A 12,149-nucleotide genomic window follows, 5' to 3' on the forward strand; every position below is an offset into this window, starting at 1 on the left:
AACATCAACACTTCAGCTGGTTAGAGGTAGCTGATTGGAGCAGGTCCTCAGGAAGATGTGCACACAGTCTAGTAAAGTATCTTCAGGCGGGGCTGGTTGTGTAGGAACAGTCCTGATGTGGACCTCAGTTCTGTCCTGGTGTCAGGGTATCTTGCCTCAGACACTGCTTCTTCCTGGGCTGACTTCATAGACTGACCCTGTCTTCTGACCATGTGCTCCAACCCAAAGGGGTTTTATAACCTCCTCTTGTGAGGTTGCAAGCACCTCTCCAGAGACCTCTTAGTGAGTTGCACAGTCTCACCAGGTAGCTACTGACATGGAGACTGACACTTTCGCAACACCTACCTACTATCCCATGCATTGGCAGGCGTGTTGCATTAGCACTCTGAAAAAAAACTCTATACTCACATCGTCCCTTGTTCTCTCGATCCCTGTGCAAGAGAAGGTATTACACTACAGCTTCACTGCGTCAAAGATATGGTGCATGCTCAGTGAAGCTGTTGACGGCACTCACCGGTTCCAAAAGTAGAAATAGCGGTGCTTTCTCATCGGCTTGAGAAAGCGCCGTAGCGTGCGAAACGGCCTCGTTGACGAAGTCTGCCTGTATACCCCCCTGCATGCTTATCCACCAATAAAGGACGCTATTTCTACTTTTGGAACCGGTGAGTGCCATCATCTTCTTCTATTATCGTATATGGACTCTCTCTCTCACACACTGACAGAGCACCGTCGGAAGGTCCTACCGTGATCACATTTGCCCTAGCACACTATCTGAAGTTGCAGATTTAACTGTCAGCGATAACATTGGGACTGTGCCCGCCAGATATACTCTCCTATTTACACTCAGTGAAGCGGGGATACTGTCCCGGCTGAACTTCCTGAACACAAGAAGAGCCATCGGCGCAGGATCTGTAGATGTGAGTCCAATGTTCCCCCATCCCCCATATTTGTATGCTCAAACACATTTGGGATTATTCAGTTTAGAAAAAAAGACGACTTTGTATACTCTTTGTACCTGTTCAAGAGGGGCCTGGATGCCTTTCTGGAGAGGAATAATATAACATTGTATGGGGATAAAACTTTTTGTTAGTAGTTTTTGTTGATCCAGGGAGTTATTCTGACCGCCATATTAGGGTCGGGAAGGAATTTTTCCCTGCTTTGGGTCAAATGGCATCAGCCTTGCAGGTTTTTTGCCTGGGTCATTGCAATATAATGTATAGGTTGGACTTTATGGCCTGATGTCTTTTTCTAACCTCTTTTACTATATGTGCTTGTATTTTTACAGTATTATACTATATATTGAGTATTGTGTATATTTATTTAGATAAGATTTATGTTTTCATGTTACAGGGAGAAGATTCACTACATTAGAACAGAGGGTACACATGGCCTTGAGAAATTGTCTTGTGATGCTGACCTAGTTATTCTTTTAAGGTATAGAAAAGCCATGATATTTATTGTAAATGTGAATGAAATTTGATTTGATGTGACTATGATTGACTGACTGGCTACAGTTAAGCACTCTAGTATACCAATGCCTGCCAAATTTCCCATATTCAAGATGTTTAACACAAATTTAAGTCTCCTATAAAATCTCCTATAGAACTGTAGAACTGTAATACACATCCATCTCATAAGCATGTTGCATGGGAATCACAAGCCACACAGTAATTTCACTGCAGTCTATGAATACTAACAACTTGCATGTGGCTTCCACCAACCATCCAATCATTTTTGAATTTACCCAATATTGAAATCACAATGGGGGGGATGTATCATTTTCTTTTTTGTCTATGTTTGGCGTTATTTTGGCGCAGTTTTGGTGCAATTGCTGTTTTGTGACTTTCCATTGTGCCACATAAACTTAGAAAAATGTAAAGTCACTTTGACATAGACCCTGCTTGCACTAAAGTGCACTAAATTCATTAGTCTTGCATAGCCAAGTTTTTACATTAGGACTGAGTTCATGTTTTGCAACTTTCCGTTTTGGTGCAAGTTTTGGTGCAAATTGACTCCAGTCGCCCCACTGGTGTATGTGCTGTGACTTTTCAAATTGTTTTTTGAGACTTTTTTATGTGCCTATCGCAAGCCACCCCCATAGAATAAGAGCACTGCCAACAGATTTATCAAGGGCCAAAAACCACTTTAATAAATCTGATGGTAACATAGAACTGTTGGAAATGGTCGGCCTAATAATATATTACCCCCAGTGAGTTTGGGGGTTACAATTAAACCCCATTTATAATCGTTATAAGCAATGTTGCAGAGCTAAATTGGAATTCTGATGTTTCAATGTTGCCCTAGATTAGTGATGGCGAACCTTTTAAGGACCGAGTGCTGAAACTACAAGCAAAAGCCATATATTTTCACAAATGGCCAGATGCCAATTTAAAGTAACAGGTTTCAAACGTATTGGCGCCCTGAGGACACCAATACAGGATAAAGAAGGAGTAATTGGATTATTATTGTAGTTTCCCTCTAAAGTCCCCTTAACAGGATGAATCACAGGTCCGGAGAAGGGGCTACAATGATAATCAAACTCTGTCCACACCTCCTTGATTCAGGTCTTGAGTCCTGAATGGTGACCTTTGTGCTGGGTGATGGCCTGGGTGCCCAAAGAGAGGGCTCCGAGTGCCACCTCTGGCACCTGTTCCATAAGTTTTGCCACCACTGCCCTAGATCAAGCATAATACTGGCATCTACGGTGTCTTTATAATGATACATCTTTGTGTCAGCCGCAGAGACTCTATCAGTGTGCACATTTTACATACCGTACAGTACATGCCAGCCACAGAGCTCACATCTGATCTCACTGGAAACACTTTCCTCTTCCCTGTTCAGGAGTAGCATCCACTGCTCATACTGCAATTCTTCATAGGGCAGCAGTGCCGTGTTGCTTCTACAGTGCTGCTGCCTTTGCACACAGCACCCCCTTTTGGCCTCCTCTGTCATTGATTCTAGCGGCAGAGACAATGGAAGCATAAAAGCAGCTTCTCAGTCTTGCTGGTCTTCAGCTATAAGTTACATATTAAGCTATTAGCTCTAAAAATACATTAGTATAATAAAAAGCTTTTAGAGATTTGGGGGGAAATTTACTTACCCGGTCCGGTCTTGATCCCCGCTGTGTGTCGTCCGACGATCATGGACTCCAGGGAGGGCGATTCACTAAGATCAAGCCCAGTTTCCTGCATGTTTCGCTTCCCCGCTCAGTTCCGACGGAGTTCACCTTCTTCTTCCTGGTGCATATGAGTGCATGTCTTGCGACACAATTCAAATGTTAAATCCCGCGCTCAGTCTGAATCCGACGGATCGTTCTACGGTCTCCATCCCCCCCGATTTTTGTTGCATGAAAGCTGGCGCCGATTTGCCAAAATCCTATCGCGTGTGCCAAAAACCCCTGCTAAATGCGGCGCAAAACTGAATTTGTCGAAATATCCGATGATAGTGCAGTCCACAGACCCTTAGTAAATAAGCCCCATGAAGTTCTTTCAGTCAGTACCTCATACGATCTTCTCAGGATCTTGATATGTATTGCCTTACGTAATGCTGTACAGGTGTGCATGACATCATTTCTATTTAATTAGGATATGAAGATGAAAGTTACAGTGATTTATTTGAGTTTATTTGAGAAATGTACTTAATCAGGAAATGTACTGTTCCCCATGAATCTATTAGTTGTTCTGAAGTGTTATCTAGGTCTTACAAGCTTTGATGTGAACAGTCATTTGACAAGAACGGAGGTGGAGATGTTTAAATAGGCGCCTATTCAAACACTGATATCACTATCTGCTGCATTTTATGGCTATGAGTCTTTATTTGGCATTGGAAACACTCAATTCTCTCCAGTGATTGAAAAGATTAGGAATTTTCAAAGATTTTGGGAATGTGACTTTAGTGACCAAGAAAATGAAAATGTTTTCTGTTTGTCTGATGTAGGTTAACTGTCCCATGAAGTTGTAATCATTTCTTTGTACGTTTGTATTTCCTATTACAATAGGTTTAGATTTTTATTGTTGTTTTGCAGCCTTTTTGAAGAAGACATTATGTCATACATCCCACTCCAAGCAGCCTTCCACCCTGGATACAGCTTTTCCCCACGCTGTTCCCCAGGCTCCTCGCCACAGAATTCCCCAGGTATGATGTTAGTGTCTGACTAGAGTGAAATATACCTATATGGACCGATTTGTAGCTCTAGTTTATGTATAAATATGGTCATATAAAACATATAGTCTACAGTGACTGGTATAAAACTACACTCCCCAGAATACAAATCTAACACAACCTTTAAGAAACCGACATGGAACAAGAAACATTTGAGTGATTCTGTTATGTCCAGTATTTATACTATAATTATATGTGCAGTTTATATTATATGTTTTCATATCATATCATGTTATAACTATAACTGTTTGGCTGGCCATTGCCCACCTAGAACCCTGGTCCCCTGCCTGTTCCCAAAAATGGCATATTATTATCCACTACTCTTGTAAGGAAAGGACTTTTTGTAATAGTAGTAGTTATCATAACCAAACATTAGCTCATGTATTCTTAAAAATGATTAAGCTCAATATATACTGATAATTTTATATGATTTTTAAAAGGTCTCCAACGTGCTAGTGCAAGGGCTCCATCACCATACAGAAGAGATTTTGAAGCAAAGTTAAGAAACTTTTACAGAAAACTGGAAGCAAAAGGATATGGACAAGGCCCAGGGAAAATTAAGTATGTGTTTTTTTGTTATAATCTTTAAAATTTCAGCAAAAACACCTGACCCTAGTTACATAAAAGACGTACTCAATGCCCTCCAGCACAGACACAATTTTGATTTTATTTAGATTTCTGTTCTGTATTCACTGCTATAAATCCCATGATATCTCAGCATCAATTTATGTTGGATAAAGTACTATCACTGCCTGATGATATTACAATGTGATAACCCTTTATAATATTTCTTCCTTTCTACACTCAGGCAGTCAGGATACTGCACTGTGATCGCTTTCATTATTATTTTGTGGCAGGAGCCTGTGTAATCATGTAGTCATAGGAGTTTGTGCCTGTGTCCCTCTTTCCCCTTGCTTTTTGAACGGCGATCACTGCGTGGTACTTTACTCTATAAGCCATAGCAGAGGTACTCTGGCACAATCCTGTATTACATAGTTACTGATCAGAGTGCCAAAGTCTGCTGATTTGGTCTTCAGGGAGGCAAAAATTGTCGATTTACAAAGAGCATTGGCCCCAATACCAACCTTATTAGAAATAGCTCTAGAAGGTTTTCTGTCTTATCAAATAATAAAACTTCATATTGACCACACAATATAAAATCACTAAACAAATATCAATAATGACTGCGGATTGCGGATGTTAACTGTTTAGATGCTGCAAACAAGGCTGCTCAAGGTATTTAAATGCCAGCAGCACATCTTGGCTTGGATCGTCACCCTCCCCTGTGGCGTCATGAGGGACAGCGATATACTCCCATAACAGCCAGGAGTCTCTATGAGACTCCATAGCCTCTCATTCTGCAGGATCTGTAACGGACCTTTACAGATTAGCAGTGAAATGCAACAATCCCAGCCAATATGGCAGCACGCATTTAAGTGCCGTGCCCAGCTTTGCTAACATGGTTAGCACCATATTATCAGTGGGTGTCTGCTTTGTAAATCAGCTGACACCTGCTGTGTATGGAGATAGCATGATATACTAAGGGTGGGAGTTGGGGTTATTTCGTATACATAGTGTAAAAGAGATCATGAACATATTCATGCACTGGACTTTTTTGATTTAACAAATCTAACCTATGAGTTTCAAAAACATTCTCATCAGGGGTCTTATTTACATGACAAAATATACACACAACCAGTCCTTCTCCTCATGGGGGAGTGTAAAGATTTTGCATATGTTACACAAAAAAACATTGTGTGCAGGACCTATATGTGCTGTGTCTAAATGACCAAAGCTTCATTTAGTGAGAGCACAGCCTCAGCATGGCTGCAGACTTCCTTCTCTCACTTCCTTCCGACTGCTGAGTAGTTAGCAGTGAGGGCAGGAAGCAGAAGATGAGTCACCAAGAGGAAGAGCTGCATCCTCCTTACACCAACCCTGACTGCAGCATCTCGGGTAAGTACATTACTTACCTATGTTGCTATTCTGCATTCAAAGTAGGGCAGCCCCAAACCAAATGAAGTTATAATATGGCGAGTATAATAAATGATGTAAGTCAATATTGGAATGATGGAAAATGTCTAAAAAAGTTTAAACTGTTAAAAATTAAAGAAAACTAAAAAAAAAAGAAAAAAAGTAGAAGTAAAGAGACACAAAAAATAATAGTCCCTAAAACTACAAATGGACCCACAAAAAAGAAACCCACATTAATCAAGGTGGTGCTTCCCTAAATGTAGCAAAGAGTGAATGATGCAAAATCTGAACTTGCAATTTTTGCCAAAGTACACCATTTCATTGCCAGATTAAAACGGTAAATTTTGGAAAATAAAGTTACACATCACCTTTCTGCTAAAAGTGCAGTCTCAAAAATGTGGTCAAGTCCTAGGAAATTCCACTGTACTGGCATCTCAGATGTACTACAAAAGTGGCAAGACATTTAAAAAAGAGGCAATGCCAGTTCAGGTGCAGTAAGGAGCTGAACTGGCATCATAGCAAGGATGTACATCTGGCCTCTGGCTGCACACTGTCACTGCACAGAAAAGGTAAAGTTTAGACAGTTATTACTACTTCATTTAAATGTACAAAAGCCTCCTTATTTCCTCATATGGTGAGTCCCATTACACGTGTTGTTCTTCATAAAATTGACATTTACCAGGTACAAACCTCATAACCTTGGTCAAATGATATCCTGCTGATTACCTGTGACCTGGTCTAGTTTTAAGAGGCGCATTTGTTCTCTTGTGTCAGCCTCCAGCAACTCTGAAGCCTTTACATCAGACAATTGAGGTTAAAATAATATTCACAGAGTTTTCGTCAAAAGGCTCTCACTACAGTAATTCTCTGAGAAATTCTGGAAAACTCCACGAATGAGTCCCCATGGCACAATAATTTTTATGACTAAGTCCGAGCCATTTGACTGAACTGATCCTCGGGAGACCTTACAAGTTATAAATATTTCGACCTTGTTTTTGTGAAGCAGTTTGTAAAGATTCATGTTCTGTACAAAGACCATACTTGACACAACAGGGCCTTTGTGTGCTTGCCCTGCCGTTCATTATTATTGGAGACTGTGTTTGGGTAAAGTGGATTTCAGCGGCTTCTCACCTAGCGGAAAATGTACACAAGTGTATAGTTACACAAAAGAGACCTTTGTTCATTTTTTAATTTATATATTTATAACCATTTTTAGCCAGTGAGGTTGTAAGTTATTATGTTGTTCTCCATACCATTTCACTGTCCTTATTCTAATTATTTTTCTCTTAGTATGGTCACCTCACCCAATTGATCACCTATATTCTATGTAAGAACATAGAAACACTCAGTACACTGTTACAGTTGGTTTGTCCCTCTAAGGTCTTATGCACACACCATGTCCTCTCCCAGGCCATAACCCAGTTATAACAGGGCAAGGTGGGGAAGGGAGGGGAAGTTAGCACCCTTCACCCCACCCCACTCCATTGAAAGCTGTGAGCGGCAGCAATCTACAACTATGGAAGGCAGTGGCCACCATACGGTTGTGTGAATGGGACCTAACATAACTTTTCAGTTCCCATCATAAAAAAGCTACTACTTTAGTTATCAATAAAACCTAGATTCCCAAGTCACATTCAGATGACTACTGGTGAATAGCTGAAGAGGTAGGGCTTAGTCAGTGGTGGAGATTTCTGTATTTGTGTTCTACAACAGACAGGGCAGAAAAGAAGCTCCTGTACAACAAGTTGTCTTGCAGATTGTGAGGCTGAATAGGTTTACATGGATATCTTCTCTTTTGCTGCTTCTGATCATTCTAATTGAACGTGAGAATCTACATTATCTTAGAGTCTAATCACATGACAAAAACTGAAACAAAAAATGTGGGTAACGCAGTCAGACAAGACTATCTCATATATGGTGAGTATGCCAGAGAAACAAAGTTGTGAAATACCCTCACAAATATACAACTATGAACCTATCCACCTAAACAGAGGGAATGACATACACTATAGCCGTAATAAAAGAATATCCTTTATTGAATTCACAAGTTAAAATACAAGTAAAACAGCATCGCAGGAGAGATATAAAAGTGAAACAGCACAGGAGTTTAGTCCACAGGGAACAGGTAATTCAGTAAACAGCAATGTCATCATAAGCGTTATGCCTTAATCTGTCCATAAAGTGCAAAATGCATGTAAACATTGACTTGCAAGTGTAAACAAAAATAAGCTGGATGGTCAAGTAACAGTATATAGCAATATTACATCAATTAGTAGTCAATCTATTGCAAGAAGATAGCCCTGTGGAACATATTACCTGGCGTTATTAGCCCCCAACGCGCGTTTCATTATCTTAGCGTCATTGAAATATGTACTTATGTATTTGTCATTAATGATTTAAAAAAAGGATAGGATCAAAAGAAAGGGCAAAGACTGAGAAATAGATTGCTGGAAGAGTTTAGATGTTTTTTTGGGTGAGGGTTCCTATTCTATGCTTAGTGTTTCCTTCTTGAACCTTAAGTGCAGACCTACATAAGACTGACATAAAATGCCTGACTGATTGACATAAAGCCTGACTGACATAAAGTAATAGTGGAAGTTATTTTCTGAATGCTTTAGAAGCAAAATGATTATATATAGTCAGTGTACATACTATATATAGAAATGTACCGTAACTGCAGATTAAAAGCAACCAGAAGGGACCCCCAATTCTCAAGAAGCTTTATTCTAGTAGCATATCTAGGAAGTGAATTCCATACTCGAAGGGGCTATAAAATTCATACAGCCCTGGGCAGTCTTATATACATACAGGTTGTCCCTGGTTATGTACAAGATAGGTTCTTTAGGTTTGTTCTTAAAAGAAACCTACCACCACGGATCTACCTGTTAATTTAGATGTAGTGGTAGGTGCATCTAATGTATGTAAGGATAGCGCTTTTTACGGCTAATCCGCAGCTACTCCACGCCCTAGTAGCCTCCTTGATCCTCCTACCCTGATATCTTCAGCACACTGCTACGAGGAGCTCTACGCCTTCGCCTGCGAAGCCGCCGTTCTGTGCATGCACAGTAGCTCTGGCTTTGGACCCAAGACCATGCACATAACGCCAGCTTCGGGGACGAGGAAACGCAGCTCCCCGTTGCTGCGCGCTTTAGATATGCGGATAGGAGGATCAGGGAGGCTACTGGGGCGTGGAGTAGCTGCATCGTGTAGCCTCAGCTCCGGCTCTTTGGTAAATTAGCTTCCCACCCAAATGGTGAAACAGGTTTGCGGTTAGGAATTCATAATGAGCTTTGTACATATATTGGTGGGTCTTGGACATCACATGGACAAAATGTCTCCAGAATCAAGTGCACAGATTTCTATAAATCATTTAGTCTTGAGATTTTAAGAAAACTATTTGTTGTCTTCATGCCAAATTAAAGCGAATCCAGGTGCTACAGGGTAAAGGTGATACTATGATGTACTCTGTAATTTTATAGAAAGGCCATTGTAGTTTACTAGCCAGTCTCATTTTCAAAAGAAACATCTGGAGTATGCGTTAGCTACGTGCCTGAGCTGGAAGTGCCAAATAATGAAGTGTAGACCGTGGATTGCGCTGCAATTTTGGGAATCTGTGGGGGACGCGTATCTCTGTTGTTTGTTTTTTTTTTTGTTGTTGGTATAATCGAGACTTTTGGACTTTTTTCTTTTGATACATGTCTAGTTTTTCCTGTCCTGACAGGTGTAAATTATGGGGATTTTTTAGTCTTTTTGTCTCAAATCTACATGGCATGTGAGGGGGGGTTATTTACAGTTGTGGACACTACTGTAAATTTTGGACATATGCATTTGAGGCTGTGGCCTGCATTTTTAAGATCTCTACCCACACCCCAGGGAGATGACAATATATGAGGGTGGCGTTTGCAATACATTTTTACATTTTACCATGTGTTTGGCTGTTTTGCAATCATTTTTCTTCATTGCTGAAAGTGTTAGCAGCCGTGTTAACGTTTTCACCAATGCTTACACTTCCAGCAATAAGGGAATTGCATGTTAAATGTAAAATGCATGGAAATTACAAATTACTGTACATAAACACACGTAATTGGGCCACAAAACAAATGATTGGCACCAGCTAAATTTAGAAGTAACCAATAAGTTTCGATAAACTGTGAATGCAAAAATGTATAAATTAAAAAAGAAGCAGCCCAAACGTTCAATGCCCAGAAGGTTTACGTGCAAAATATTAAACATTTAAAGCATGTGAACTAATAACAATTTACATGTTAAAACAGGGTCTATAGCAGAGGTCTGGAACCTTTTTGGCTGACAGAGTCATAAGTGCCACATATTTTAAAATATAACTCGAGCCGTACAATATGTTTAAAGGGCCACTGACAGAACAATAGCTACAGCAGTCATTAGTACAGCAAAGAGTGTACTTTGTGTGCTAAGCCACAACTGGACCGAAACAATGGTAATTTGCTGTAAAATAAAAAATAGATAATCTACGTTGGAGCTTGCAATTCATGACATCTCGTCCAGCATTCTGGCTTCTTCTTTTTAATGTGCATGACTGGAAGCTGGCATACTTCCCACCTGATGATGAGAAAGTGCCAGTTCTCAGGCATGCGTAGAAGAAGGAAGAAGCCTGAGTGTTGGATGAGATGTCATGCATTGCAAGCTCGAATGTAAATTATCTATTTTTTATTTTACAGGAAATTACCATTTTTTCAGTCCAGTGGTGGCTTTGTACAGCAGGGAGGAACACTCCTTGCTGTAGTAAGTGACTACTGGAGCAATTTTTCTGTCTGTGGCCCTTTAAAACTGTTGGTCTTAAATAAAGAGAACAAAAAAGAGGGTGCTCAGTCCCATAGGGAACTAAAGCACACCCACTTAAGGTGGTACAAACAAGCCGGTACACCCAGGGTAACAAGCAATTTAACTTTATTAAAGGGTGAATGTAGCCTTACCGTTATTTTTCTATAAATTAGCCTCACCCAGGGCTCCCCCGGAATTTAGACCTTACTTTTGGGGAGATCATATATGTTTCAGGGGGCTTTGGGGGGGGGGGGGAAACATTGTAGAAATTATAATCTGCTGCTGAGGTGATTTCACAACTCTATGTATAATGACACATCCTGAGATGAACGGTGGGTCCAGGATTCATGCTTGCCATAATAATCACCTTTATATCTGCAGTTATATGCTACTGCAGAGCAGCCAGGGGGTTCTGAAGTGTCCTGCAGGCAGCTGCTTAGTCAGTGAAGCAGGAGGTAGGACTATGGAGGAAGTGATGAGAAATGTACTCTGAGCACTGTGCCACTCATCACTGCTGCCAATGGGGACCAGACCAGCCGTAAACTACCAATACCAGCGTGCACTGCGAGCAGCCCATTGGAGCGCGGCGCACGCTTCCATCCTATTGACATACAGGAGCCCTGTCTGCGAGCCAGATGCGGGCATCAAAAGAGGTTCCCAACCCCTGGTCTAAAGAAAAAAAAAGTGATATCCTGCCATACACAGTATAATGCCCTTGTGTTGCAAGTAGCTGTACAGCAGTAGGTCAATAGTGGGCACAATCCTTACTCTGCATCTGCCATAGGCCAGGTGCGGATTTGCACCTGAGAAAAAAATTATACATAAGGTAAAGGTACATCTGGAAAATAAAGATACATAAGGCGCACTGCAGAGTGCAGACCAAGGTGTACCAAACGACAGCAAAAGTTGCAGTGAAAAGTCTGACTTTTCTCTTATTTCTCTAGATCTATGAAGCTGTCTAATCAGCAGATAGAAATAAGTGCAATAGGAGAATATATATATTTCACATAGGTGAATGTGTGCAAGAGTAATTTGCTGCATAACAACATTTTTTACACATTGTCAGATGGATTCCAGGAAATGTATGTTCCTCCGGGTCTGAGAAGAGAGTTTTCATTTCTAATCTTCTAGTACTCCCCTGTGTTATTAGTATTATTTTTCATCTAATATTCATGAGCTTTTGTAAGTTGTTTGTATTGTATTCAGGATGGTCA

At 40.6% G+C, this 12,149-nt stretch overlaps 1 protein-coding gene across 3 annotated transcripts in view; it reads left to right on the forward strand.

Annotated features, from left to right (window-relative positions):
• The window catches only part of HECW1 (HECT, C2 and WW domain containing E3 ubiquitin protein ligase 1), a 172,921-nt gene that overhangs the window by 141,763 nt on the left and 19,009 nt on the right, over positions 1-12,149 (forward strand). For all 3 annotated transcript variants that reach the window (XM_072153345.1, XM_072153344.1, XM_072153346.1), the window contains 3 exons: positions 1,351-1,434; positions 4,025-4,134; positions 4,602-4,722. In XM_072153345.1, coding sequence (XP_072009446.1) covers positions 1,351-1,434; positions 4,025-4,134; positions 4,602-4,722 — 315 coding nt within the window. The remainder of the gene's footprint in view (positions 1-1,350; positions 1,435-4,024; positions 4,135-4,601; positions 4,723-12,149) is intronic.

The sequence above is a fragment of the Engystomops pustulosus genome, chromosome 5, assembly GCF_040894005.1.
Source record: "Engystomops pustulosus chromosome 5, aEngPut4.maternal, whole genome shotgun sequence".
NCBI classification, from domain to species: domain Eukaryota; kingdom Metazoa; phylum Chordata; class Amphibia; order Anura; family Leptodactylidae; genus Engystomops; species Engystomops pustulosus.